Below are 26,868 nucleotides of genomic sequence, written 5' to 3' on the forward strand. Positions count from 1 at the left end.
TGCACTCACACGGGGCACACACACACACACACACACACACACACACACACACACACACAAATAAAAACATGTCTTTTAAAATCTTACAACACATTGATGAAAACTACTTTCCTATTAAAGGGAATCATCATTCTGATTTCCATGTAAATCACACTTTAGTCATGTTTATTACAAATTCCAAAACACAATTTTACTATGTGGAAATTCATAATATGTAGTTCTTGTGACTTCCTCTCAATATTATTTTGTGAAATTCACAAATGTCTTTGCAGCTAATTACATTTTGTTTATATTATTCTCAAATATTTCAGTGGATGAGCAAGCCATAGTTTTTGTTGATGGATATTTTAGTTGTTTCCAGTCTTTGGCCATTAATGAATAGGTATGAATAGTATTGCTAGGAAATTCTCATCCGGGTAAATGTGCTGTAAATTTCTAAGAGCACTACTGCTGAGTTCCCTAATTCTTGGGTTTAGAATGAGGAATAAGTCAATGAAGATCAGAAATAAATCTGAAATTTTTATTGCCAAAATAGACTATGAATTGGAACAATAAAATTATACAGAGTAAAACTGGAGTTTAAAATAATGTTTAAAGATACAAAATTTATAGGATTACAAATATAATAGTTCTTAGTGTTTATTTGGAGGGGTGTTAAGATCTGATGAAAGTTAAGCCTCTTCACTCAACTGAACTAGAGTAAAAGAAGCAAACACTTCCATTTTTATAGTTAATAAGTTCCCACAAAGCTGAAACTTTGAATCCCAGTAAAGGCAAAAACCACAGTATAGGCCAAAATGTTAAAACACCAGGTCCATGCCAAGCTTCATTCCATTGCTAAGATATATTTTGTCTTCTAATAAATAATTGTTGAAAGATGCCACAGTACGTCTTTTGAGCCCCTCTTCTCGGGTTTTCTGCCGGGGCATAGTGCAGTAACTCTCAGGCCTGCAACTGTGAAGTTAAATCCGTAGAGTGGAGGACCTGGATTCTGGGATCCACAGGGGCCTCCAACCAGGCCAGGGTGTAAAGGAGCACTCATTTTCTGAATGCAACGAGCCTTCTAAAAACATTGTTGTTTCAGGTGCCCAAACTCAAATGAACTTACTAGCTACAGGCTTAGGCTTTAGATGAGCAATCTTGCTCCCTGGAGGACCCAAGTTCAGTTCCCAGCACCCATATCAGGTTGAAGGCAACTGCCCCGGAGCTTCATCTTCAGAGGATCTGTCGCCCTCTTCTGGTCTCTGTGAGCACCTGCACTCACATGGCCTACACACAGGCACACACATAAAAATACATCTTTTGAATTGATAAAGACTTGCCCAAGCTTCCCGGCCCTTTCGTCACAAAATTCAGCAGCCCTGTGGAGCAGTGGTGGCACACGCCTTTAATCCCAGCACTCAGGAGGCAGAGGCAGGCGGATCTCTGTGAGTTCGAGGCCAGCCTGGTCTACAGAGTGAGTTCCAGGACAGGCTGCAAAGCCACGCCGAGAAACCCTATCTCGAAGAAACAAAATCAGCAAGCAGATGGACCCCTTTGTGAACATACAGGAGGCCTGCAGTCCCATTTCATCCCTTCACTCAGTAGACTAAGTGCACAGGCCCCACACGCTAAGAGCACCACCGAGTCGACCTCGGGCGGCCGGGGACTCCGGGCAACCAGTGCGCGCCTTCCCACCAGCCCCCCCCCCCCCCCCCCCCCCCCCCCCCCCCCCCCCCGCTGCAGGCCCGGGATGGCGGCCCCGCCCTACTGCGCAAGCGCAGGCTGGAGCCTCCCTCGCCCTGGCCCCACCTCCTCCACGTGCGTGCGCGCGCGGAGGGTCGAAGCGTCGTCGTCGTGGGCGCTCGCTGTCCCGGAAGTCTTCCGGGACGCCGGAGAAGCTTGGAGGTGGTGTGTTCCCGCCAGGCGCTGAGTTCGAAGGCGCCGAGGGGATAAAGGCACTCCAGGTTTGTGGGAGGATGTGGTGGTGGATGAGGGCGGGAGAGGGGGGGTGAAGTTAGCAGGTTTCAGGTAAATTGTGTGTGTGTGGTGGTGGTGGGGGGGGAACTTTTTTGTTTTTGTTTTGAAACGTGAGGAGTGGGCGTTCCCGGTGTGGACCGGGCTGGCCTCGAACTCGAGACTCCCATCGCCGCCGCGTCGAGTGCCCAGAGCCCGCCTCGGCGGCGCCGTGTGAGGTGTGAGGCGGTGCTGTCGTGCGAGCTCGGCGCCCGCCCGCCCGCCCGCTCTCACGCTGTTAGCACCGGGAGCTCCGACGGTGCTTTCCGTGCGAGCTCGGTGCTCGCCCGCCCGCCCGCCCGCTCTCACGCTGCTAGCACCAGGGGCTCCGACGGGAGCGCCTCGGCGGCTCCGCGCCTGCGCGTGCGCAGTGGGTGCCTGGGCGGGGTGGGGGGGGAGAGAAAGCGGACGGGCGCCCCTGGCTGGCTTCTCCCGGGCGCTGCCACCGGGTCCCGGGGAGGCTGGGCGGACCCCCACGGAGGCGCCACCCACGCGCGGGGGGGCGGCCCGCCCCCTGGGACTCGCTCGCCGGCGACGCGGCTCACGAGGCGGGCGGAGATGGGGGGCCCGCGCCGCGTCCGCCGCCGCCGAGCTCGGACCATGTCCTTGAGCTCCGGCTGCAGGAGCGGGGCGGACGCCGCCGACGGCCCCAGGTAGGGGAGGGGACGCGGGGCCGGCCGTCGGGGCGGGGGGGGGGTCCTGCCATCACCACCACCACCACCCCGGCGGACTCTGCTCCTGGGGTGGGGGCGGTGGCACGGGCTGAGTGGGAGCTTTTGGCCTCGGGGGGTCTGCACGCTTGGGGCCGTTCTTGGGATTTGCTAGCATATTGTCACCCGGGGGGGGGGGGGGGGTCCTGTTGTGCAGGGGACAGGCGGCCACTCGGGTCTTTTAAATCCAAGTCACTTTCCCCATCTGGACCCAGATCATCCTTCTGTGGTCAAGTCTTGGCCGCATCGGGGAGCCGGGGTGTTGAGACGGTGAAGGTGCAGAAAGGAAGGTGGAGGTTGTTGGCAACCCCGGTCCCCTAAAGATGTCACAGTGTCCTCAGGTTGTGAAGGGTGGGCTGCAAGCGCAGGGTGCATACCGTGTGCGCTTTTTGCGTGGAGACGGATGAATATGGGACCACCTCGGGGTGTCACGGAGGACGCCAGAGAATGATTCGTTGCCTGTTGATAACTTTGACTTTGCTTTTTGCTAACTGTGTAAGGGGAGTACAAAGTAGTTCACGCTTTTAAGGACTGTGCTGCTGTTCGGTTCACATTTCGAAAATGGTTTTATTTATTGGCTACGCTTACAAGCTTTCGGGTTTCACATGATGTTGGGAGGACTTGGGGGAGAGGAAAGAAAATGATCAAAATAGGTTATATGAACAAAATGAAAAGTAAATTACGTAACGACCACCCCCAAAGCCCCCAGTTTTCACTTAAAATTTAGCGCGGTGTGATAGCACACGTCATTAGGGGAGGCAGAGGGAGGAGGTTCTCTATGACTTGGAGGCCAGCCTGGGCTACATGTAGAGCAAGTTCCAGAACAGCCAGGGCTACATGGTGAGACCGTTTCTCTCTCTCTCTCTCTCTCTCTCTCTCTCTCTCTCTCTCTCTCTCTCTCTCTCTCTCTCCCTCCTTCTCCTCCTCCTTCTCCTCTTTCTTCTCCTCCTCCTCCTCCTCCTCCTCCTCCTCCTTCTTCTTCTTCTTCTTCTTCTCTCTCTCTCTCTCTCTCTCTCTCTCTCTCTCTCTCTCTCTCTCTAAAAGAAAAGAAAAGGCCATTTGGAAGAGAGAACATTTTAACAGTTGTGTTAAGGGAACTGAAGGAGTGAAGTCAGTTCTTAGAGGATTTTTTGGTTTGTTTTTTTTTAATCCCTGTTCTTGATCACCTTAAAAGCTTTGATTCAAAGCAAAGCAGAAACCTGTTTTTAATTACTGCCCAGACATTTTTAAGTCTGAACCTTCCATGTTCATAAGGATCACACTTGCTGGGAAAGTGTTTAAACACCTTGAATACCTGTGTGAATTTTTTAAGAAATTGTTAAAGAATTCATAAAACTCATTTTCCATTTTTTGAAATGTTCAACCCTAGCAGCTCATACTTTAAATTGTAGTGTATGCCTTACCATATTTTACTTGTACAGCTCAATGTATTATAACATTTTACACCTTTACTCAAGTGACCCCTGGGTCTTTGAAGTTTTTTCCTCATTATACTAACTAGTCTACTTGGGCATTTTCAAGTATAAAGTATGTTTTCTTATGCTAAAGAATGATAAATGGCACCCGGACCATAATTTTTTTTAATTGGGGTAAGCGGCTGCAATTCACAATACTGGAAGATTGATGTTAGAAAATTGGGGTTTGGTATTTTTTGTTTTGTTGTTTTTGGTAAATGTACTAATTTAGTATGCTTTAGCTGTGTTCTGATTTGATTTGATTTTGCCTTTTCTTCAGAATGTTTGTCTTTCTGAAGGATGATTTAGTCCTCTGAAGTACCTGAATGTGTCCTGTTAGGTGTAATGAAATTTGATCATTTCTCCAGTCGCTGAATGTTCTGAGTTTGTGGGTAGTTTTGCTTGAAATCTATAAAGTACTATATATTAAAGATGAAAAATGACCTCCTTATTTTGATCAAAAATAGACTTCTTGTTCAACAGGTACTTCTCGAATGTCGGTATTTTATTCGTGTATTTGATATGTTTAAAAATGCTTTCCCAAAGGGACTTGGCTTTGCTTCATTATACTTAGCTTTGTGAAATTAGTTTAGTATACTGTGTTAGATTGTCAGAAATCAGTGTGACAGCTTTATTTTACTAGGTAGGGTGGAGTTACAAAACAAACTAAGCAAAGTTCAGTTTAAAACCCTTATGCATATAAGTAAGTTGTTTTAATCAACAACCTTGCCTATGAAGATAGTCTCTATAGTCTGGTAGCAAGTCTATGTCCTTGGAATGTGTAACCTCCATCTTGCAAAAAGCCTTTGTAATTGCTGCCCTTTGAAAGGAAATGCTAGCCGCTCCTGAGGGGGTCTGTTACTACAACAGCTGAGGCCTTGCTAAAGCTGGAGCGGCGGTGTAACTGACTTGTTGTAGACAAACCCTTATCCGAACTTCGTTTCCGTTTTGGAGAACTTTGTCCAATGCCTATTAGACCCAAGATAGACGAAAAAGTGTTTTTATTCTCTAGATTTTTCTGATAGGTGTAACCTGCTGTACTTGAAACTTAAGACTTTTAGGAACAGTGGTCTAATGGTATCTTGTCAGGATACAAATCTAAAACTGTCCACACTTATATTCTCATTCCAAGGGGGGAATACTTATTGCCAGTTAACTTAAAACTTACTTTCTTTTATAAGCTTGTTAGCACTTGTGGTTTTATAGACTGAACATCAAGACTAAAGTGAGGATGAGTGAGTGACATTTTTATACTAGATCAGTGGGAACCATTGTCTTCCTCCAGTCTAGGGGATGTTTAACTTGATACAGGTGGGTGTCCGAAGTTCCTTTTCTGCAGGGGGTAGAGGTGGTTTTCCTCACCTATTGTAAGGATTGTGGTACTGTAATGACCCATTTTGTTAGGTTTTTTTGTTAGCAATCAAAGTTTTACATTACAAAGAACCAGGGAAAGCTGTTATCAGTAGGTTCCGATAGCTGTGTGACATGACAAAGGTTCTGGTGTGTGATGGTAATAGGTGGGCAGAAAGCCCAGCAGAGCCCGGTTCTCTGGAGAGTCTTGGCTTTGTAGCAGTTCATCCTCCTGTGTATGAAGCAAGACCCATCTGCGGTGAGGGTCTTTAAGAAGGGAGAGTGTGACTATCTTACTTCATGGCTTGCTTTGGGAGACAGGATTTCTGGTTTCTGTGATTTAGTCTGGGGAAGAGACTGGCTTCTATGAGCTGTTCCCTAGAAGAAAGGATGGGAGATGAGATCAGGAGGAGAAGGTCAGGAGGAAACTTCCCTTCTGAAGCCTTTCAGTCACATGTCAGAGTACTTAGAAAGTCAGGGTGCCATACAGTGGGGTATTGTTTCCTGAGCCCCCAGCACCTCAAAGGCCTCTAAGATAATGTGTGGATTGTGTTGATTTTTGTTGAGGTAAAATGTATGGCTTTATCCAGGTTCTCTAAAGTAGTGGTTCTCAGTGTGTGGGTTTCGACCCCTTTGGCGCAAACCTTGCCTCCAAAAATATTTACATTACGATTCATAGCAGTAGCAAAATTACATTTATGACGTAGCAACGAAATACTGTTACACGGTTGGGAGACACCACATGGTGAGGAACTGTATTAAAGGGTCGCAGCATTAGGAAGGTTGAGCATCACTGCTCTAAAGGGTATGAGACCCTCCCCCTCCACACCAAAAACAATAGAACCGAAAGAGGTTTTTAGAAGGCACTTTAGTTTAGCTAATGTCAGAGTCCTAATAAGCTGGGACTGTCAATCTATAGCTGCTCCCATTAGTCCACACTTAACTGTGGAGTGACTGTGTTAGCAGGGGCAAGTATTCTGTCTCTCCTCCCTGAGGCTGTCAGAAAAAAAAAACCTTGATGACAAAGACATATCAAAAGTTCACTAAACATTTTTGTTTGTTTTTTCCGGAGCTGAGGACCGAACCCAGGGCCTTGCGCTTGCTAGGCAAGCACTCTACCACTGACAAGACAAGGTTTCTCTGTGTAATAGTTAGTCCTGATAGTCTTCGAACTCACATAGATCCACCTGCCTCCGTCTCCCGCGTGCTGGGATCAAAGGTGTATACCACCACCGCCTGGCAAAGTTTACTAAACATTTTAATGTAAAATCTTAGCAAGAACAATGAGTGAAAAACTAAAAGAAACTATACAAGCAAATACTTCTCAGTATATATAAAGGGTTACTGTAATTTTGTGCCATTGATCAAAACAAGGATAAACAGAGCTCTCATAAAATTAAGAACAAAATATTTGCTTGTGTAAGCAGAGTGAAAGAGAAGTAGTAATGAGAGAAGTCTGAACCCAGTGAACTTATAATGGTGGTTTTTAACCTGTACAGCCTGAGCAGTGTGTTACCAAAGGCACGGTTGGTCGAGGAATAGGAAGCATCTGAAGTTAACAGCAAAAGCACACATTTTAGATAAAGCTTTACAGATCTGTCTTTATCTGTTGTGTGTCTTTCATGTCCATCCCAGTCAGTCAAATCTACAATCTTTCTGTGCCTTTGTTTTACCATCTCTGAAAATGGAGTCAGAATCTTAAGGCAAATGCAATGTTAGATGTAGGTAAATAATACTAAAACTCATTGCTGATGTGAAAGAAAATTGGTAAATAATGGGTTGATAGTTTTTCAAATTTAAATTCATTTAAAATATTTTAGGTGACCATTTTGCCTCATTCATGAGAAAGACGTAGAATTTGATAAAAATTAAGGAATTACAATTGTGTATTAGTGATTTCCTAAGTATTGACTCCATTACAAAATTAATTTTTTATTTGCACAGGTGTGGAGGTGGGGGGGTATCTTAGTCACACCTGAGGGTACACATCTCTAATTTCAAAACAAAAGACCAAGGCAGGAAGACTGCCAGTTCAAGGAAAGCTTGGACTATATGGAAAGACCATTTTGAGAGAAACGGGGTGTGGGAGAATGCACTCGTCATGATGACCTTAGTAACACTTCTCAGGTTTTCAGCAGACTGAAAGGTGAGCAACAGTCAGTGGCTGGATTTCCATTATCAAGCTGTTTAGAAAAGGAAACCACTATTTCATTTATTTTAACTAACACAGAAAGATAGCTTACTATTTAAAAACGAGAGAAACCTCTTGACTGGCAAGAGAGACTGCACACAGGGCCAGCCAGCTAGCTACTTGGTCAAGGCCCTAGAAATTAGATGACCAAGAAGAGTAGTATTTAAAGGTTTGTTGTGCTGCCAGACTGAAGGGTGCAAAGACGGCCACCTAATCAATAGAGCCCAAGCTGAGTCCAAGCTGAGTCCACTCTCTGCTCAGCAGATGAAAATGATACAAGAAAGGTAGTGGGAATCATTGTTAAGTCGTGGGGGATAAGATGAGTGGCTAATTCACCACAGTTTGACACTTAGAAGACATTAGGGAAATACAGAGAAATAATTGGAGGATTAAAGATGAACATTAAAGGCAAATTGAAGGAATACATTTAACTAGAAAGCAGGCAGTAGAGGAAAGGTCACCTCAGTGTTGGTCAGCTCTAGTTAGAAATTTGTCACCTGCCTACATAGTTGTTTTTCTACAGGGATTAAAATGAATTGTTGGGATTCTTAGATGTGACAGATTTGAGAGAGAATTTTGGTGTTGAGGAAAGTACCTTATGTTTTCTACAAAGATTAAGTAAACTACTCTTGTTACTGTTCTTTTCTTCCAGGAGTTTTATGTTATTCCCTTGAAAATTCTGTCATTATCTTTAATCATCTGATTATTTCTTTGTATTTCCCTAATGTCTTCTAAAAAGTGTCATAACCGTGATGAATTAGCCACTAATCTTATCCCTGTGCTTTACAGTAATTCCCACTTCCTTTCTCACACACTTTTCATCTGCTGAGCAGAGAGTGCACTTATTTTGGTGTCTGTAGTTGTCTTGTTAGTTGATAATCTTTTCACTCTTCACAGCGTGGCAGTACAACAAACCTTTACATTTTATACTCCTCTAGTCCTTTTAATTTCTAGGACCTTGACCAAGTAGCTAGCTCGGTTGCTATCTGAGGAAAAGGAAGATAAAGAAGTGACATTTTTGATGTCATTTATTGTTCTCTGTGTTCTTAACCCAATTCAGGGGATACATTTGTAATTAATACTTGAGCTCAAAAATAAAATAATGCTACTAATACCTAAAATACAGGTAACGTAGATAATCATCCTTGTTGTGGAATAGGGGATACGTTTTCCTTTGCTGTTTTGCTGCACGGTAGGCTGGTTGTGTTTCAGCCAAGCTGGGTGGAATTTTTCCATTCAGTAAGGTTGGAGGAAGAACTAGGAGTATCGGATTGATTGATGAATTTAGGTGTTTTCTCACCTTGCTCTGAAGCCTGGGTGACTTCTGGGTCTGTGGAACTTGATCTGTTTTTACCAAAGGTTGTAAACTCCAAAGGGAAAGAAACGGAGGGAGTCCTAATCCTTGGGGGCCCCTTAACGTTAGTTATTCCCCTGGTGAAAAGCAGCTGGACTGAAAGTACAATTTCCCATAGCCTAGGCTCTTGGGACAGATGTTAAGCATGTAAATTACTTTTAACTATATTCTCATTTGACTTGTATAATTAGGTGCTTAGACCTGAAGGAGAGCCTGTCCCAAAAGTTTTAAGGGAAATCCATCCATACAGAATGCATCATTAAAACAAAGTTGGAACTTTTTAATCACTACAAAATTGTGGAAATGACTGAGGATGAACCATGGATTTATTGTGTTACTAGTCTGCTTCTTGACTATAAAGAGCTTATTGCCCATATATCTGTACATGCATAACTGCACGTCTATGACATGAATAAGCAGCTGTTAAGATGTGTATCTGCACTGGAAAAGCTAAAATTCCTCACAGTTTTTTCTTCCAAAGTGGGAGCGAAGTCCTGCCTTGACAGTAGTGAAATGAATTGAATGTCTACTCCCTGTCCTCATCTTTGTTGTTTTGTTTCATTTCTCCCTCCAGTAGCATTTCACCCAAAAGTGAAGTTTGCTTCTTGATATTGACACACTCTGAAAGATATCACTAAAGGGAGGGGGTCTGTTAGGTGACTTGATGCTCTCTTCAGGATTTTCTCAGACTAGCAGATCTAAAACTTAGGCCGCCATCAACTGGAGAAGTTTTCAGATGTTTGCTGGATCCATCCTATAATGTCAGATCAGGAGGTCTGTGTAGATTTAGATTGCAAACAAGTTTCTAGGTGATGCTGCTGCTGCCACCCAGGGATCACTGAAAACAGCAGCCTTTAGTAGTCTAAACCTACCGTAGATGATTCCCTGGTACAAGAGATTTCATTACTGGGCTTGTTAGGCCCTAGTGCTTACATAACTGGTGATTAGAAAGTGCTGTTATGTATCTGGCAAGTTCACTTTTTTTTTTTTTTTTTTTTTTTGGCAGTGCTGGGAATTGAATTTAGGGCTTCACACATGCTGGATAAACACTCTGCCACTAAACTATATTCCCAGCCCCCAGATAGCATTTTTCTCTAATTTTGTGCCTTTGTATATTTCAAAGGTATCTGTTAATGTGTTTTTCTTTCGACATGAGACATCTTTCAAAACTGATTTGAACCTAGTTGACCTAAATAAATAGTTGGATCTAAGTGGGATCCGCACCGCACTTCACTTTACGTTTACTGTGCTGACTGCTTCCTCTCTTTCTCTTACTTTTCTCACCTTATACTTAATTTTTCCAATATAATTTCATTCTTAAATAAATGTTGTGTGTTTATATTTTTTTCTTTCATACAGCTTTGAAAAGGAATAGGAGCCAGGCGGTGGTGGCGCACGCCTTTAATCCCAGCACTCGGGAGGCAGAGGCAGGCGGATCTCTGTGAGTTCCAGGCCAGCCTGGGCTACCAAGTGAGTTCCAGGAAAGGCGCAAAGCTACACAGAGAAACCCTGTCTCGAAAAACCAAAAAAAAAAAAAAAAAAAAGAAAGAAAGAAAGAAAAGAAAAGGAATAGGAAATAGACATAAAGGGAAAAAGCGTTGATGGATTTAGGGCATTTTATCCAGTGGTAGGTTTTGTTTATTTTTGAAATAGCTCAGACTCGCCTGGAACTTACAATCCTATTGCATCAACCTCTAAAGAGTGTTGAGATTATAGCTATGCACCAGCACACTCAGCATATGTTCCTGGTTGTTTGCTCCTTAAAAACGGAGCATAGGCCACAAATCTGTGGATAGATAAATCAAACCGGAGCCGTCTTTGTTAAAACCTGTAGTTGATGTCATTCTGTTGTACCTGGTAGGTAGCTTCTTTTTCCTGTCCAGGAGTTTTGTTTGCCATTCTTACGCCATTCCAGTTTTACAACTTTATATGACCTTTAGTGGCTAGTTCTTACCCATATTTACTGTACAGTTTTTGAATGTAGTTCCTAGTGTACAAATTACCCAAAGTGTAAAAGTTGTTTGTGAATCTTCATCCTCATAATGTTTTTCTGGACAATGGCACATGATCTAGCGTGGGCTAGATCCTACTTTGTGTTATGATTGCGCATATCTGGAAAATCTTTTTCCTTGGTGGCAAATTTTCAGATCCCTTGGAAGAGTAAAGGGCATGCTTCATGAAGCCCACTCCTTCAGTGCATTTGTGAGTGTCGTGATAGAGTATTCTTGTGCCACTGACTGGTGACAGGGAGATACTTTTCTTTGGGGAAGTAACTCTTCCAGGCCCAAATTGGAAATGAAGAAATGTAAAAGATTGTGGAAAAGAAAAGCCATCAAATTATAGTTATATATCACACATACAGTTAGTACTAAGTATTTCATACCATTATTGATAGATACCCTTTGTGAATGACAGGAAGGCCTGGGCTGTTACTACATTTCTCAGTATTTCTAATGCCCAAATTGTTTGGCATTTTGCTACTAATTTTTCTTTTTTTTTTTTTTCCTCTTCTTTTTTGAGCCTAGGCTATCCTCAGGCTTGGTATGTAGCCAAGGATGGCTTTGAATTACTGATCATCCTGGTTCCACTTCCCCAGAACTGGGAACAGACATGAGCTACCATGCATGCCTGCCCTGGCATTTTGCTTTTATATGCCAGTCCATTTTCTTATTACCATAGTACATGACTAACATTTGCCCAATTTTTTCTTTTTATTTTCATTTTTATGTTTTTAGATCTCTTGGGCACTTTATTAAAATCCTTGAGTAAAACAGACAAAATAGTAAATTAGAGTCTAAAATACATAGTAGCAAAATTTTTTTTCAAAAATTGATCTACAACATGTGCTTTAAATATCTTTAAATTTTCATGTATGGTATAACTTGGAGAGAAGAGAAACTCTAGAATTTTCAATAAGTCTCAAAATTTGTTTGGTATTTCATTAATAAAAAATGGATTTCCTTGAAGAATGTATAACATTTTAATAAATTAGTATACTATACATTTTACCATGTAGTTGATAGTATTTATTATCCTGACATTAAAATGTAAGTCAAAATTGTCTCATTTCACAGTTGCACAAAGCTAATTGTAATAGATCGTTAGGATAGAGACTAATCACAGCTGCTTAATGTTTCCATTGTACATCCAAATTAAGGATTGGTTTGCTGTTGTTGGCTTCTTTTTTTTGTCAAGACAGGGTTTCTCTGTGTAGCTTTGGGGCCTACTTTGGAACTTGCTTTGTAGACCAGGCTGGCCTCAAATTCACAGACATCCACCTGCCTCCGCCTCCTGAGTGCTGGGATGAGATGAAAAGCATGTGCACCATGCCCAGCTCCCAAATAAAGGTTTAAATGCCCTTGCATGATATTTAAGGACTGGACTGGGATAGTATAGTGCTTTAGAATCCAGACTAAGGCAGCAAGCAAGCTAGACCTGAAAATGAACTTGCCAGTTGAGTAGCCTTCAGCAAGTTCCTGAAGCTTTCTTGGTCTGTGTTTTGTCTTCCGATAATGAGAAGGTAAAATGAGTACTAATATACAAAGTACATACACCATGCATAATGTGTGCAATAAGTGTTTACTGTGAATTTGTACAAAAGTAACAGTACTTAGTGTTTAGTGGTTTTGTTGTATGTAAAAACTGCTAAAGCAGGTGCATTTGCTATGTCATGATATAATTTTATTTCATTAGAAGTTGCTTAAATGGTGAGCTAACAGTTGACTCTGACTAGCAGATGAGACTATATGAAGGGAAGAGAAGGTATGAAAAAAGTGATAAAAAGAAGAAAAGGAATGGAGGGATTTGAGAGATGCAGAACACAAAAATGAGTAAAGAAAAAAAATGAATGACATGGACTATAAAGAGGTAATTCTGGGGGAGCTTTTTAACCATCATTTCCTACATCCTATCTTTTTTCTTTTTTAAATAGATGTTCCTTTATTGTTCTTCATGTATGGACTGAGTCCTGATCATAACTATATGATACTAGGTACTGTTGCAGAGTGGTAAGTATTTTCAAACAATGACTTTGTTGCTGTTACTCAAGTTCTGGGATGACTTTTTAAAAAACTTATAGCTGATTGGTTCTCATTTATGAATAGATTTTCAATAGAGGAAGGTATATGAAGAATGTACTTAGAAAAGTATATTAGAATACTTTCAAAGTAGATGTTAAATATTTATTGAGTACTATCTTAGTCCATTTAAGCTGCTATAATGTGCCATAAAAAGGATAACTTGTAAACAACAGAAATGTATTTCTCGGCCATGCATGGTGGTTTGTATTTGTAATTACGTTACTCAAGAGGCTGAAGCAGGAGACTCTTGAGTTCAAGGCCAGCCTTGGTTACATAGAGACTCCGTCTTTAAATGTATATTACTTATATTTCCAACAGTTCTGAGAGCTGTAAAATCCAGAGTTAAAGCAACAACAGATTCCTTGTCTGACCAGCTTCCTCATAAATGACATCTTACTATGTCCTTATGGGGTAGAATAGACTTCCCTAGCTCCCTTGGGTGTCTTTTAAATTAGCATTAATCTGGGGCTAGAGAGATAGCTCAGTGGTTACTGTTCTTACAGAGAGATGACCTGAGTTTGGTTCTCAACATCCATGTCAGACAGGTCACAACTGCCTATAACTTTAGTTCCAGAAGGATCTGGCACCACCAGGCACCCACACACATACATACACATGATTAAAACAAATCTTTGAAACAGGTAACAATCTCATATGATGAAGCCTCTGCTGGCAGACCTTGTCATTTTATAAAGACTACCTCTTACTACTGTTATATCAGTGGTTAGGTTCAACATATTAATTTGGGAGGATACAGTCAGACCACAGGATATACTTAATTTCATAAGGAATTGTATTTTGCATAGGAGATAGAAAAATTGGGTAAAGAAAGGTAAGTAGAGAAGATTGGCCTATTTATAATTAGCATTAATATAAGAAATAACGTTCATAAAGTCAAGTCAGTATGCTACTACTGCTTAGGATGTTTGTGTTATGCAAAGTTAGAGTTTGCCCTCAGACACAGTATATAAATAGGAGAAGAAAATATTTTGCAGCCAAATTTCTTCTTACATTTATTTATTTTGTGTGTGCACAGCACAGTGCATGTGTGAAGGTCATAGGGCAATTTGCAGGAGTCAGCTCTCTTCTTCCACCCAGGGCCCAAACTCAGGTTATCAGACCTGCAGCAAGCACCTTTACCTGCTGAGTCATCTTTCTGACACTCATTTTATATTTTTAATCAAAAGTGATGTTACAAAATGATTTTTAAATATTTGATTAATTCTAATGAAATTCACTATCAGGGTGGAAATTAAACAGTTGACGAGTAGAAACAAAGTACTATAAGCATAGAGAGGAATACTCAAGATAAATAAATACTTTTAGCTATTGGAAAGGTGGGAGAGAATTGGGGATTTCTTTTTCTTTTTCTTTTAATTTATTTGAAGTGGGAAGTTAAGAGATCACGGTCGGGTCATCATGGGTTAAACAAAACCACTACATTTCCCCTTTTTGTCTAAATAAGAAGATTCTAAACCTAATGCAAACTCTATACAATAAAAATGATGATCAAGAATTGTCCAAGAGAAATAAAGGGTAATAACATAAACAAAAATTAACTACAGTGAATAAGAACAGCATCAAACAAGAAACACATGTTAAATGTCCAGAAGGTTAACTTAGGAAGCTGTTAAACTCTTCAAGACCTTAGCTTGCCCATAATGTTCAACTTCTCACATATCCCTGTATGTGGACCTAGAGTCTGTCTGGAAGTAATTAAATTGGAAGGTTGATGTAAGAGCAGTAAACTGGCAGTTTCCAGCTACACAACTTACCATAGCACAGACGAGAAGATGAGCATTTAGCGAACGGCAGAGTCAGAGCAGGCTCCTGTCTGTTGAGTTCTTTGACAGAATGCTTTCTACTAGATTTTGGATTCTTTCAAAGAATTTCAGTCTAATTTTATTAGTTAAAAACTTGGATTAAAACACAAGAAAATGAGCTTTTTAGCTAGTGACCCTTAGCTACTTGTCACTAGGCAGGTTTAAGAATTTAGATCACTCCCAATATTTCGTCATTGTAACAAATTCCATACTTTGTTGAATTGCAGGAAAAACTTTTTTTGTTCTACTTAATATAGTCTCTAAAACAAATCAGGTGAGGCTTTACTATCACTCCACTTGGTACATCCGTCCCAGATAGTCTCAATTAATGCTATTTACTATGGATTTGTGACAGTGTAGACATAAGAATATACTTAGGGTCTCAGGCTTTCTCTTACACTTCTGTTGAATTTGTTCTTTGGTAGTGCCGTATATGTATAAAATGAATTTTGATGACTGTAACCCTCTCCTACCCTCACCCCTATAGATTCCCAATCCTCTCTACAGTTCCCTTTCAAACTTTCTAGAGTTTGGAGGGTTTTGATTTTTTGTTTGTTTTGTTTTGTTTTTAAGTTTTTGGTTGGTTGGTTTTGTTCTTTTTTGTGGGGGGTTGGGAGGGTGGGCTAGAGATTGGTTTGCTTTGATTTGGTTGAGACCCATTGAGTGCAACCATACCGTAATAATCTGTGTGACCCTGTGTTTGAAAGTACCAGTTGGCATTTTCTGTGGGGACACAACTAAATACAGTGACCTCCCCTCTCCCAGAATCCAGCTGATAATTCAGCTTGTAAGTGTAGTGCTCCATGGGCCCCTCCATGATCCCCGATTATGTATAACCTGTTGAATACAGCCTCAGCTTTATACAGCTAACTTTCTGGGAAAGTCGTGATAAGGACACTGATTTTAAGCATACAATGTATGCTCTCTAAATCTTTTAAACATAAATACAACAAGTGTTAGCAAAACAGGACCATTCTCTCAGGAGTTATGTTGACTTTTTTTTTTAAATGTATTACTGTGGTGTACATGATATGCATGTTTGGGCATGTGTGCCACAGCACATGTGGGGGTCAGAGGACAACTTGGTAGAGTTGGATCTCTCCTTCATTTTTTGTGGGTTCCAGGGATCAAATTCAGTTACCAGGCTTGCACAGCAAGCAAGCTCCATTATCCAGTGAGCTCCTATATTGAGTTCTCTTTCTAGACCTTTGTTTTTAGAATGGTGAGTTAAGTCAACTACTGGAATTTTGTGTTCTTGCTGTAAGCCTTGGTCTCTGCACGATAGTAATGCTTCCCAGAGAAGTAGAATTCAGCAGAAAGTTGATTTCACCAGGGGCATGATCTTCACATGGTACTTTTCTAAAAGGTTTTGAGAAACATGAGTGGCAAGGTAAACACAATAGTGGGAAAGAAATGAAAAATAGTCTGATAGATTCCAATGGCTATTTAAGTAAAATTTAAAGCATAATCTAAGCTTTATGATCATAATTGTTCTGCATTTAGATATTGAAGATATCCTCTCTTCCCAAGTTCCAAGTCACATAGGGCCAAGTCTCAAGTTATAAGACTTGAAAGAGAATGAAGGATAGACTCTCAGAAGTTGCTGCGAAGTGATTGAACTTTAAGTGTGTGTGTGTGTGTGTGTGTGTGTGTGTGTGTGTGTGTGTGTGTGTGTGTGTGTATTCACAAGTGTGGACATGTAAACCCTAAAACAACTTCACATTTATAGTAACGTTTACATTTACATTGTGAGAGGGTATGTAATCCTGGCTATGTGCATTTTAAATCTAATGTTCACCCAGATACTTCTTGAATTGGCCAATTAAGATCCAAGTTAAGTAAGAGTATTACTAGCAGGTGGATCTTGATGATGGCAGTGTAGGGACATCCTCTGGGCCCTTTAGGAAAGCTTGATTTCCAGTCATTGAAAGATAATGTACTACCACTCCTTCAGTCCTCCCATTACTAGTTGAACAGACATTTGATAGTCAATTATTCAGTTCTATGTTAGCCTGGAGAATTCTCCTTTACACACATGTATTTGCATCTGGGCCTTTTTCCTTTGTCATACAAACCATAATCCTTTTGCTTGTGACCTTGCTGACTAAGGGTCAGTGCAACCTACCCATAGGAGATCATCTAAACGCCTCTGCCTCCGCTTTAGTTTATCTTGGCTGCTTTAACAAGACACCACAAATGGGGCAACTCTACAAGAACAGAGATGTTTATAGTTGGTAAATGAGAGAAGTCTTCTCAAGCTGCTAGAAGAAACGGTGTGGTGCGTGATGAGGGACACTTCCTCACTCACACTGTGTCCTCCCTGTGAAAGGTGTAAAGGAGGTCTGGGGATCATTTTGATAAGGGCACTAATCCCATTCAGGAAGGCATACCTGTCCAGACCGAATTCTTTCTAAAGGTCCCATCTCTGCAGTCTGACATCACTTATAATTTACTGCTAATGTTTAGATCTTGAACCCATCTGGGGTTAATCATGAACACAGTTTAAAGTCCCAACTTCGTTCCTCCATGTATAGATAGCTAATTTTCCTGGTATTGTTTGTTTCAAAGACTGCCCTCGGAAATGAGATTGGCATCCTGGTGGAACATCTTATTCCATATGCAGTGAAGGTTTATTTTGGATCTCTTGGTTGTAGTTCATTTGTCTAGACATCTGCCAGGCTCCAAAGAATATGAAATTATGGAAATAAATTAAGAAATAATATATGTATGTATATGCGTATACATACATTTAATCGGGAAATAAAGCATTATAAACAAGTAACTCAGGCAGAAAAAGAACAGATTCATATTTACTAGAATTAAGATGGTGGCATTACCAGATAAAAGTACTTTTAGGGCCAGTGAGATGGTTTAGCCAGTAAAAATGCTTCCTGTGCAAACCTAGTGACCTCAATTTGATCCCTGGAACTCAGTGTGGAGGAAAAGAACTGATGCCTGAAAGTTGTCCTCTGACCCCTACATCCATGCTGTGGCACAGATGCACCCACACAACATAGTATATATGTAACATTCACACACACAAATAAATAGTTTGAAAATACATTTATTTTACATTTAAAGAAATAACAGTGTTAGGAGGCAGGGAAATCAGGGCTTCAAGGTCATCCTTGGTTACGTATAGAGTTGGAAGCCAGACTAGATAGATAAGACCCAGTTTCAAACTATTTTTTTTAAGAATCAAGTATGTCTCATATAAATAAATAGTAGTAATGGAAAAATTTTAAGCTCAGCAGTTTGTGGGCAATCTGATTTACTCAAAGATAAAGGCAAATGCTGCTAAGTCTAATGACCTCTGCTTGAGCCTTAGGACCCACATGGTAGAAAGAGAAAAGAAAATCAATTCCTGAAACTTGTCCTGTGACCACTACTCATACACCATGGAACTTGTACACACAGACACACACATGGTGGGGGGTGCAAATAAATAAATGTAATTTAAATTTCTCAAACATTTGCTATTTTCTTTTTGTGTATGTATATGAGGCTGAGTGAGTTTATATGCATTACATGCATGTGCCCTCAGGCCAGAGAATATAAGGTCTCCTGCAACTGGGAGTTAGAGGCAGTTTTGAGCTGTCTGATTTAGGTGCTGAGAACCAAACCCTGCTCTTCTATAAGAGTAGTATGTGCTTTTAACTATTTGACCATTTCTCCGGCCCCTGTAATTTAAATTTTTTTTAAGAGCTCAGTCTCTGGCAGATTAAAATCCACTGAAGAAACAGTGAACTAGATTTTGGATATTAATGAAGGGCTTAGAAGGTAGATATTTGAACATAAGTACTTAGATACCACAACAATTAACGTACAAATTGCTGGGAGTGTCATAACATTTTTCTTCTAATTACATTTATTTTGTGTGTATATGTGCATGCATGTTGTGTCTGTGTGCAATTGTACATACGACAGTGAGCATGTGAATTCCAGAATACAGTATATGCGTGGATTCCACAGTACAGCTTATTAAGAGTCAGTGCTCTCTATCCACCATGTGGGACCTAAGTGTTGAACTCAGGTTATCAGTCTCAGGAGCAGATAGCCACCTGCTGAACCATCTCACCAGCCTGTCATAACTGTTAAAAGGTGCAATGCCTTTCAAGAAATCCCATCAAACACTTTGCCTAGAACATCATAATATATGTGAAATTTCAGAGATAATATTTTAAAAACTACCAGAGAAAAACACCCACAAATTAATGACTGTTAGATGGGAAATTATTAGACTGATTGAAACAAGGTCTTACTATGTAGACAAGACTGTATTGGAGTTCACATCATCCTATGGAAATGAACCCCACATCCTCACCAAGTGCTGACATGACAGTCATAAAGTGCCACACCAAGCTTGAATATTATTTCTTTTGTTAATTGAATTTTTTCATGCCATATATTCTAATCATGCATTCTCCCTCCCCAAACTCCTCTAAGATAAAAGAAAATACAATTTTGACTATAAAATATTCCTGTTCAGAAAAATAAAAGGGCTAGTTTTAAAAACATGGGAAATTATTTGAAACGTGTAATTGATAGCTAGAATTTCATAGAAAGCCTTCTTGATGCATATGTTGATAGAAGATGGCTTTAAACTTGAGTGAGCTTTTCACAGATGTGAAAGTACAAATGACCAGAAAGTATATTCAAATGGTCAGTCTCACAAAACATTGTGTTAAATGCAAACTACGGATGTTATTGATTAGATTTCCATTGCTGTGATAAACACCGTGACCAAAATCAACTTGTGGAGGAATTAGGTTTTTTCTTTCATCTTACAGTTTTTAGTTCATCACTAAGGGAAGCCAAGGCAGGAACCTGGAGATGGGAACTTGAGGCACAGACTATGGAGGAATGCTGTTCATTGGCTTGCTCTCATGGATTGCTCAGTTTGCTTTTTCTTAAGTGCCCCAAGACCACCTGCCCACAGTGGACTGGGCTTTTCTCTATCAGTCATCAATCAAGAAAATGTCCCACAGACTTGCTTAAAGGCCAATTTGAAGAGAGATATGATCCATAATGATGGGAAAAGTGTGGTGGCAGAAGGGTGAGGCAGCTGTGCATATCCCATCCCCAGTCAGGAAGCAGAGATGAGTGCTGGTTCTCAACTACTTCCTCCTTTTTTCTTTGTATTTAGCCTGGGTGGTGCTGCCCATATTCAGGGTGGGTCTTCCCTCAGTTGTTAAACCACTTGGAAACATCCTCACATAGTGTTTTTTGGGGGTTTTACTCTTTCTCTTTTGGGGGCCCGCCACCCAGCTCCCTAATTAATCACACATGGAGGTTTATTCTTAATTATGAATGCCTGGCTTTATCTTGGCTTCTTTCTTGCCAGTTTTCCTTAACTTGTTCCGTCTACTTCTTGCCTCTGGGCTTTTCCCATTCTCTTCTTTAAATCTTACTCTTACTCTGTGGCTTGCTGTGTAGCTGAGTGGCTGGCCCCTGCAGTCTCCTCCTTCTCTGGCTGCCAGCTAGATCTCTCTATCTCTCCTCTCAGATTTCTCCCTCTGTATGTTCTCTCTGCCTCACCTATCCTTTCTCCTGCCTTGCTGTTGGCCAATTCTTTATTAGACCATCAGGTGTTTTACACAGGCACAGTAACACAGCTTCACAGAGTTAAACAAATGCAACATAAAAGTAACACACCTTAAAATAATATTCTACAACACTCACAGACACCCAGAGGTGTCTTTTAGGTGATTCTAAAATGAGTCACATTGACAATAAAGATTATCTATCACTACCCATATCTGACAAGAGTGTGTAATAAAAGTTTTAGAAATGAGAACACACATTTTTTGAGAGGATGATGCCATAAGCATAAACAGATATTAATATTATACATGTGATAAAGTGGCTTTCTATAGGAGGAAGCTATCATTAAACAAAATATATAAGTATTATATGATGAGTAATTTTTGTGTCGAGGCTTTACAAATCATTAAAAGATTCATTTCTATGTTTAAAAAATAGTAATGGAAGAAAAGGTAGGATGATTCACAGAAAAATAAAACTAAACCAATCTCACAGATAATGAAAGCCAAATTAAAGCCACAAGATTTTGTATGGTATGATATGACTTGTCTTGTAATTCTGAGGACCAAGTCCAAGGCATTATACATGCTAACCAGTTTCTCTGCCACTAACTTCATCCCCCAACCTCAGGATGTTTGGGAAGTTTTTTTTTTCTAATCAAATTTTCAGAGGTTAGACCTGATGAAATATGTTTAAGTAATTAAAAAATATTTTCTGATTTCTTTTCTGTAGAAAATTAAAGCAGTTGTGAAGAACAGTTTGAGACAAATGAGTTACTAAGAAATTAATACCTAAAAAGTAGCTATAATATCAGAATTATGAAGTCATAGACAACTGGGATGACTATATTATTCCAAAAACATATTGGTGAAATTATCAAATACAGGGAGCCAGATCTATTTATTATGAGTGAGAAGGAACTTAGGCTCGTAAGAGACTGATGTGAAAGGCATCAAGGACTTTGGAAATTGCTTTTTAGGTGGAAATCAGAGTAGACTGAGGGTAGTGAGAGACAGCTAGAGACGAAGGCGAGCTTGTCAACTTTGTTTTATACTTGATCAAATTTGAGTTTGTGTAAATACTGTAGAGGAATAGAGAGAATGAAAATAAGTAGAAGAGTTTAGAGTTCAGTCGAAAGATGGTTGAGACAGTGGGATGCAGGAGATGGAGTTTCGTTTCATAATGGAAATTATCAAGTCTAGTTTTAATTTAGATCTAGCCCTTTGATATTTAAATTGCTTTAATCTATGGTGGGGTAGCCATGTCCTTCCACAAAGAGCTAAGTGCTAAATACTTTAGTTGTGGGCCATGAAGGTCTGTAACACTTAGCTATTCTTTTTTTCTTTTTGAAGATTAATTTATGTATGTTTTGTATGCATGTTAAGTGCAGCATGTACATGTAGTGCCAGTGGAGGCCAGAGGAGGGCATCAAATCCCACAGAACTGGAGTTACAAATTATAAGCTGCTATGTGAGTGCTGGGGACTGCATCTTCAACAGCAGCAAGCACTCTTAACCACAGAACCTTCTCTCTGGCTCCGACTATATTCTTGTAAGAGGAAACATAGCTTTGAGTCTTACTAAAGGAAATCCAGGACTCCTGGGGCTTGTTCAATTGAAACAATTATCTTAGTAAAGACTTAATTAGTGATTATTTTGTTTTTTGAATTATTTTGAATATTAGCTGAAATATTTTGTGGGAGTTGGTTGGGAGTGGTGTTTTAGAGCACTTTCTCATTTATAACTAGTCGTCTTAAGAACTTGTGTTCTTGATTTGTAATGGTTGACTTATAAAAATACAATTAAACTAAATTTTGAGGGATCCCAACAATGGTTTAGCATCAACTCCCTCAAGTTGTCCTCTGACCTCTATGCAGGCACCGTGGAAAATATAACATACACCCCACCCCACCCTGACATACATGCGCGCGCGTGCGCGCACGCGCGCGCACACACACACACACACACACACACACACACACACACACACAAATAATGTAAAAAATAGATCTTGAGGGGTTTAAATCTATAAACCAACTGTTCAACTTTAAGAGTTTCTTTTGTCATCAACTTATCTGTGAAAAAATATATAAACATTTCATTATACACACAAGATAATGTGCTGTAAAGGAAAGATACTGACTTGCCAAGGTCCTGATCCCTGGTTAACTGTAGAACTAGAGATAGGCCTGTGTTTGACTTCTGTTTGTCTTACAACACTGCATGTCTCAGTAGACTTGGACTGGTCCATAGAAACGAATCAGGTTTACATTTACAGTTAGTTTTGTGCAGTCCTGTGGGCCAGTCCTCTAACCATGTAACATAGATACTGTTACAGAGAAGTTAGGTGCTTTGCTCAGTGTAACATTCTTTGTGGTAAAACCAGAATTCTAATCCATTATTACACTTTGCCTTTCTGACTAACATTCTGTTTAATCTGCTTAGCATTTGCATCAGAGCTTTTCTGTCTGGAACTGAGTCAGCTTTTGTCACTCCTTAAAAGTCCTAAGCCTGGGCACCCAGTCTCACTTTTCCGTTACTTTTTAAAAATTCTTCGTACGTTTTATTTCTTCTGCTCTTATGAGCAACTCCAGTACACTATTAAGTGGAAAAGCAAGTATGCTTATTTTATTCTTACACTTCCAGTTTCCTATAGATTTTCAGTAGACTATATATAAAGTTAGGTTATGGATGTTTCTATTCCTGTCTATTAAGCTTTATAAAATTTATAAATGAATTTTTAATTTCACTTTTTGTGCATCTATTAAAATAACTACTTTATATAATAAAAACATAGACATTTTTCCTATTGTTAAATCATCCTTGCCTTTTGGAGATAAGTTTAGATTATGATGATTTATTAATATTTATAGTATCTTTCAAAATCTATTTTTATTACTTAGTTTTTTAGTAGATTGTCAATTTTTATTTTTTTAGATTGAATTTTAGTAAGTTATATTTTCCCAAGAATTTGTTTTATCTAATGCTTAAGTGTGATGACTCAAAGTTGTTCATAATATACCTATTTTAAAACTTATATGAATAGATGTTTTATTGTTGAGCAACCTATATTTTAATTTATTCTTTAGTTCTCCTGTATCTGTTGTTCATTGCCTGTTACTGATGTTTTTAGAATTTATTCCGTTTCTTACTGTAATATTTCACCTAGCATAGTCCTAGTACTCGAGAGAACACCTCAGCACAAGCCCTTAGGATTGAAACTCTCTTATCTTATCATAGAAAAGTAAACAATGTATATAAATATCTGTAATACTTATAGAACTACTGTGTATGTCCTATAATATATAATGTTATACATTTTACACATGAGTTCAAAGATTAATAGAAATGGCCATGAGTCTGATACATAAGTGTAAAAAAAGACTTATTAATGTGACTGGTTTATTTGGACTGAACTTTAAGAAATATTTATACAAGAAAGTTGTTAATTGAAAAGTAACAACCTATAGCTTAGCCAATGGAGAATATTGAACCCCATTGTTTCTTGAATAACATCTTTTGTCAGCTTTAAAATTAGCTTTTTGTGATACTGTCCTAAGCACCAAGAAACAAAATTAATTTCAGAAACCTTCTTTATTAGTAAATTCTGCTAGAGGAATGTTTTATAAGTAAACATACAACTGAAATCATTGTTTCTCTGAATGTGTAATTTAACTATAATGGCAATATTGAACACTTTTGGCCCTTCCAAGTATGTTCAACCAACCAACCGTTTTATACCTTATTTGTTGTTAATAATAAACGATGACTAATTGAGAGGTTTTTATAGTATCAGTTTCTCTAAATTATTCTTCCTTTTCATTACTAAGCTGCCAGGTGGAGATGGCCTTTTTTTATTGTAGTTGTATATTGTAAAGATATTCTTGTTTGTTTGAGACAGGTGTATACTCTGTAGTCCTGGCTGTCCTGAATTGTAGACTAGGCTGGCCTTGAATTCACACAGCTCTGCCTGCCTCTAAGGTACTCTTTTTAGGAGAAACTAGTTCACTAGAATTTGCAACTGTGGATGGCTGAAGGAAAGGCTCATTTTCTTGCTGATTTCCTATTCTTAACCTGTGGTTGGAATATTGCAGGTCTCAGAGAGAGCACAGAAAGTAGGTAGACTGAGAGAGCCTCTGTAAACCTTTTATACACTCTTGCCTTTTGTTACTTGTCTGCAGAAATTTTATCATCTCATAACTTGCATTGTGATTGAATGTCTGAACTAAGCAGTGGTCATCAAGCAGCTTGTGAACCATATTACAAAATGGTATCAAAATGCCTATTCACATAAATTTCTTTGTATGGAAGCACTGGAACTTCCTTTAATAGCTAGTGTGAGTACTGTTTGGAGAGATAAATGAGTGTTTGAGGGGCTGGAGAGATGGCTCAGCAATTAAGAGCACTTGCTGCTCTTCCAGAGGTCCCAAGTTCAATTCCCAGGACCTACATGGCAGCTCACAACTATCTCTTAACTCTAGTTGCAGGGCATCAGATGCCTTCTTCTGACCTCAGTGGACCCTGCATACATGTAATACACAAACATGCACACAAGCAAAATACCCATATACATAATATAATAAAATAAAATTTTAAAAAGGAAACATTTATTAAAAAAGAAAAAATCTCTTAGAGGAGTGTGGACTGGAGGGAGAAGGAGGAAAGGATGGAGAAAAAAGAAAAAAAGTTTCTTCGTTAATACTAGTACACTATGGAGCCTGAGTTAAACATTGTAGACTGTCTTGTGAAGCAATAACCAGTTGAACAGTGACTTGTTAGCTATCAGCTAAGTGGAGGGATGGTCATCAGTAAGCTACGCATGTGAGACTCATAAGTTTCTCCTAAAGCTAGAAATTATGATGTAAAGAAAATTGGTTTTTTGTTTGTTTGTTTGTTTGTTTTTTATTTTTCGAGACAGGGTTTCTCTGTGTAGTTTTGCACCTTTCCTGGAACTCACTTTGTAGACCAGGCTGGCCTCGAACTCACAGAGATCCACCTGCCTCTGCCTCCCGAGTGCTGGAATTAAAGGCGTACACCACCACCACCTGGCTGATTTAAAGAAAATTGTAGTAAAATGGTATATAGAAAAATGAGCTTTTACAGAATAGAATGTTTAGCAAGAACTTTACCCATGTTTATAAAAATCATTGGTGGAAGTTTTTAAGCTTTTTGGGAATGGAGAGGCTTTTGGCTACCCATTTGTAATCCAGTAAATTACATAAAGAGTGACCTATTGAAAATTTTTTTATAATATATAAAATATTTCTAATTTTTAATTTTCTATTTGGGGTAACCTGGTAAATTGCAATTGAAGCCTGTTGACAGTGTGACTAAGAATATATGGTTACTCAGTTTTTGTTGAGGGCTTTCAGATTACTCCCACATTGTACTGCCATACTTCCATAGATAGGTAAGAAGCATTTCTATTAATCTTAACTTGGGGTTGATTTTAGGCCACCAACAAAATGGAAATGAAAGAGAATGATAAGACATGGAGAATGAGCCCAGACAGTGAATCTTCATGGACTACTGATGCAGAAGCCAGTTCTGGGAAGAAATTCACCATTCCAAAGATCAGGAGGACAACTGAGAAAGGTAAAATTTTATACGAAATGAGAACTTTTGTAAAAACCCTGTTTCTCTGGTTCATTTCTGTTCATTCTGACTATATTAAATTAGATCAAGTCAAATCTTTCCTTCCTCAGATACACATATGCCTCTGATATGACACAAAATGGAGTAAACACCGCTCCCAGTCTTCTTGGGAATTACACTAAAACCCCTGGAGTTTTACATGTAAAACAAATGTTCCAAAAGTACAGAGAAGAAAGACCTGAGGAACCTGAGGCTAGGGAATAGTTAACAATACATTTTCTGGACTTTTTGTTTGTTCCAACCATGATGCCTACCACCTAGAAATACCATTTGGCAAAGGCTTTTCCTACAAAAAATTAAATAAAAATCATATTTTCTTTGCCATGGGACTAAAAGTGGGGCATCTTAGAGAGATGGGAGCTATTAAATACTATACTGCTACTATGAAATACCAGGAATTTGGGTGAGGGGCATGACTACACCTTTGTCAGTAAATGCTAAGTAGAGGAAAGAGACAAGCAGATGCACCCTGCCACCAAATGTGGTGTCAGAAGAAGCCAAGTAGGGCGCCTAGACTACAACAAGGTTAGCATTCTCTTTCCTTTACCAGGAGTGACCAAGTAGGGACCCTGGACCCTCCTTTCCTGCCATCCTTTGCCTTTCAGCATCAGTAGATTCCATACTCCCTAAACCCTGGCCTTGTGACAGGGAGCTGCCCCTTCTTGCTGGAGTAGAGTGCAGAAAGCAGAGTTCAGAGCTTGGTCTTCTACCACA

The 26,868-nt window shown here is 39.7% G+C and overlaps 1 protein-coding gene across 3 annotated transcripts in view; it reads left to right on the plus strand.

Moving 5' to 3' along the window:
* Positions 1-2,402: 2,402 nt before the first annotated feature.
* Positions 2,403-26,868, plus strand: part of Tex15 (testis expressed 15, meiosis and synapsis associated) — a 72,533-nt gene continuing 48,067 nt past the window's right edge. Inside the window, exons 1-3 of one of the 3 annotated variants that reach the window (XM_052751987.1) lie at positions 2,403-2,648; positions 12,986-13,061; positions 25,953-26,094. In XM_052751987.1, coding sequence (XP_052607947.1) covers positions 25,965-26,094 — 130 coding nt within the window. In that variant the 5' untranslated portion in view covers positions 2,403-2,648; positions 12,986-13,061; positions 25,953-25,964. The remainder of the gene's footprint in view (positions 2,649-12,985; positions 13,062-25,952; positions 26,095-26,868) is intronic. The other 2 variants (XM_052751985.1, XM_052751986.1) reach the window with 2 other exon arrangements.

The sequence above is a fragment of the Peromyscus californicus genome, unplaced genomic scaffold (assembly GCF_007827085.1).
Source record: "Peromyscus californicus insignis strain IS unplaced genomic scaffold, ASM782708v3 Scaffold_23__1_contigs__length_62951481, whole genome shotgun sequence".
Lineage (NCBI taxonomy): Eukaryota > Metazoa > Chordata > Mammalia > Rodentia > Cricetidae > Peromyscus > Peromyscus californicus.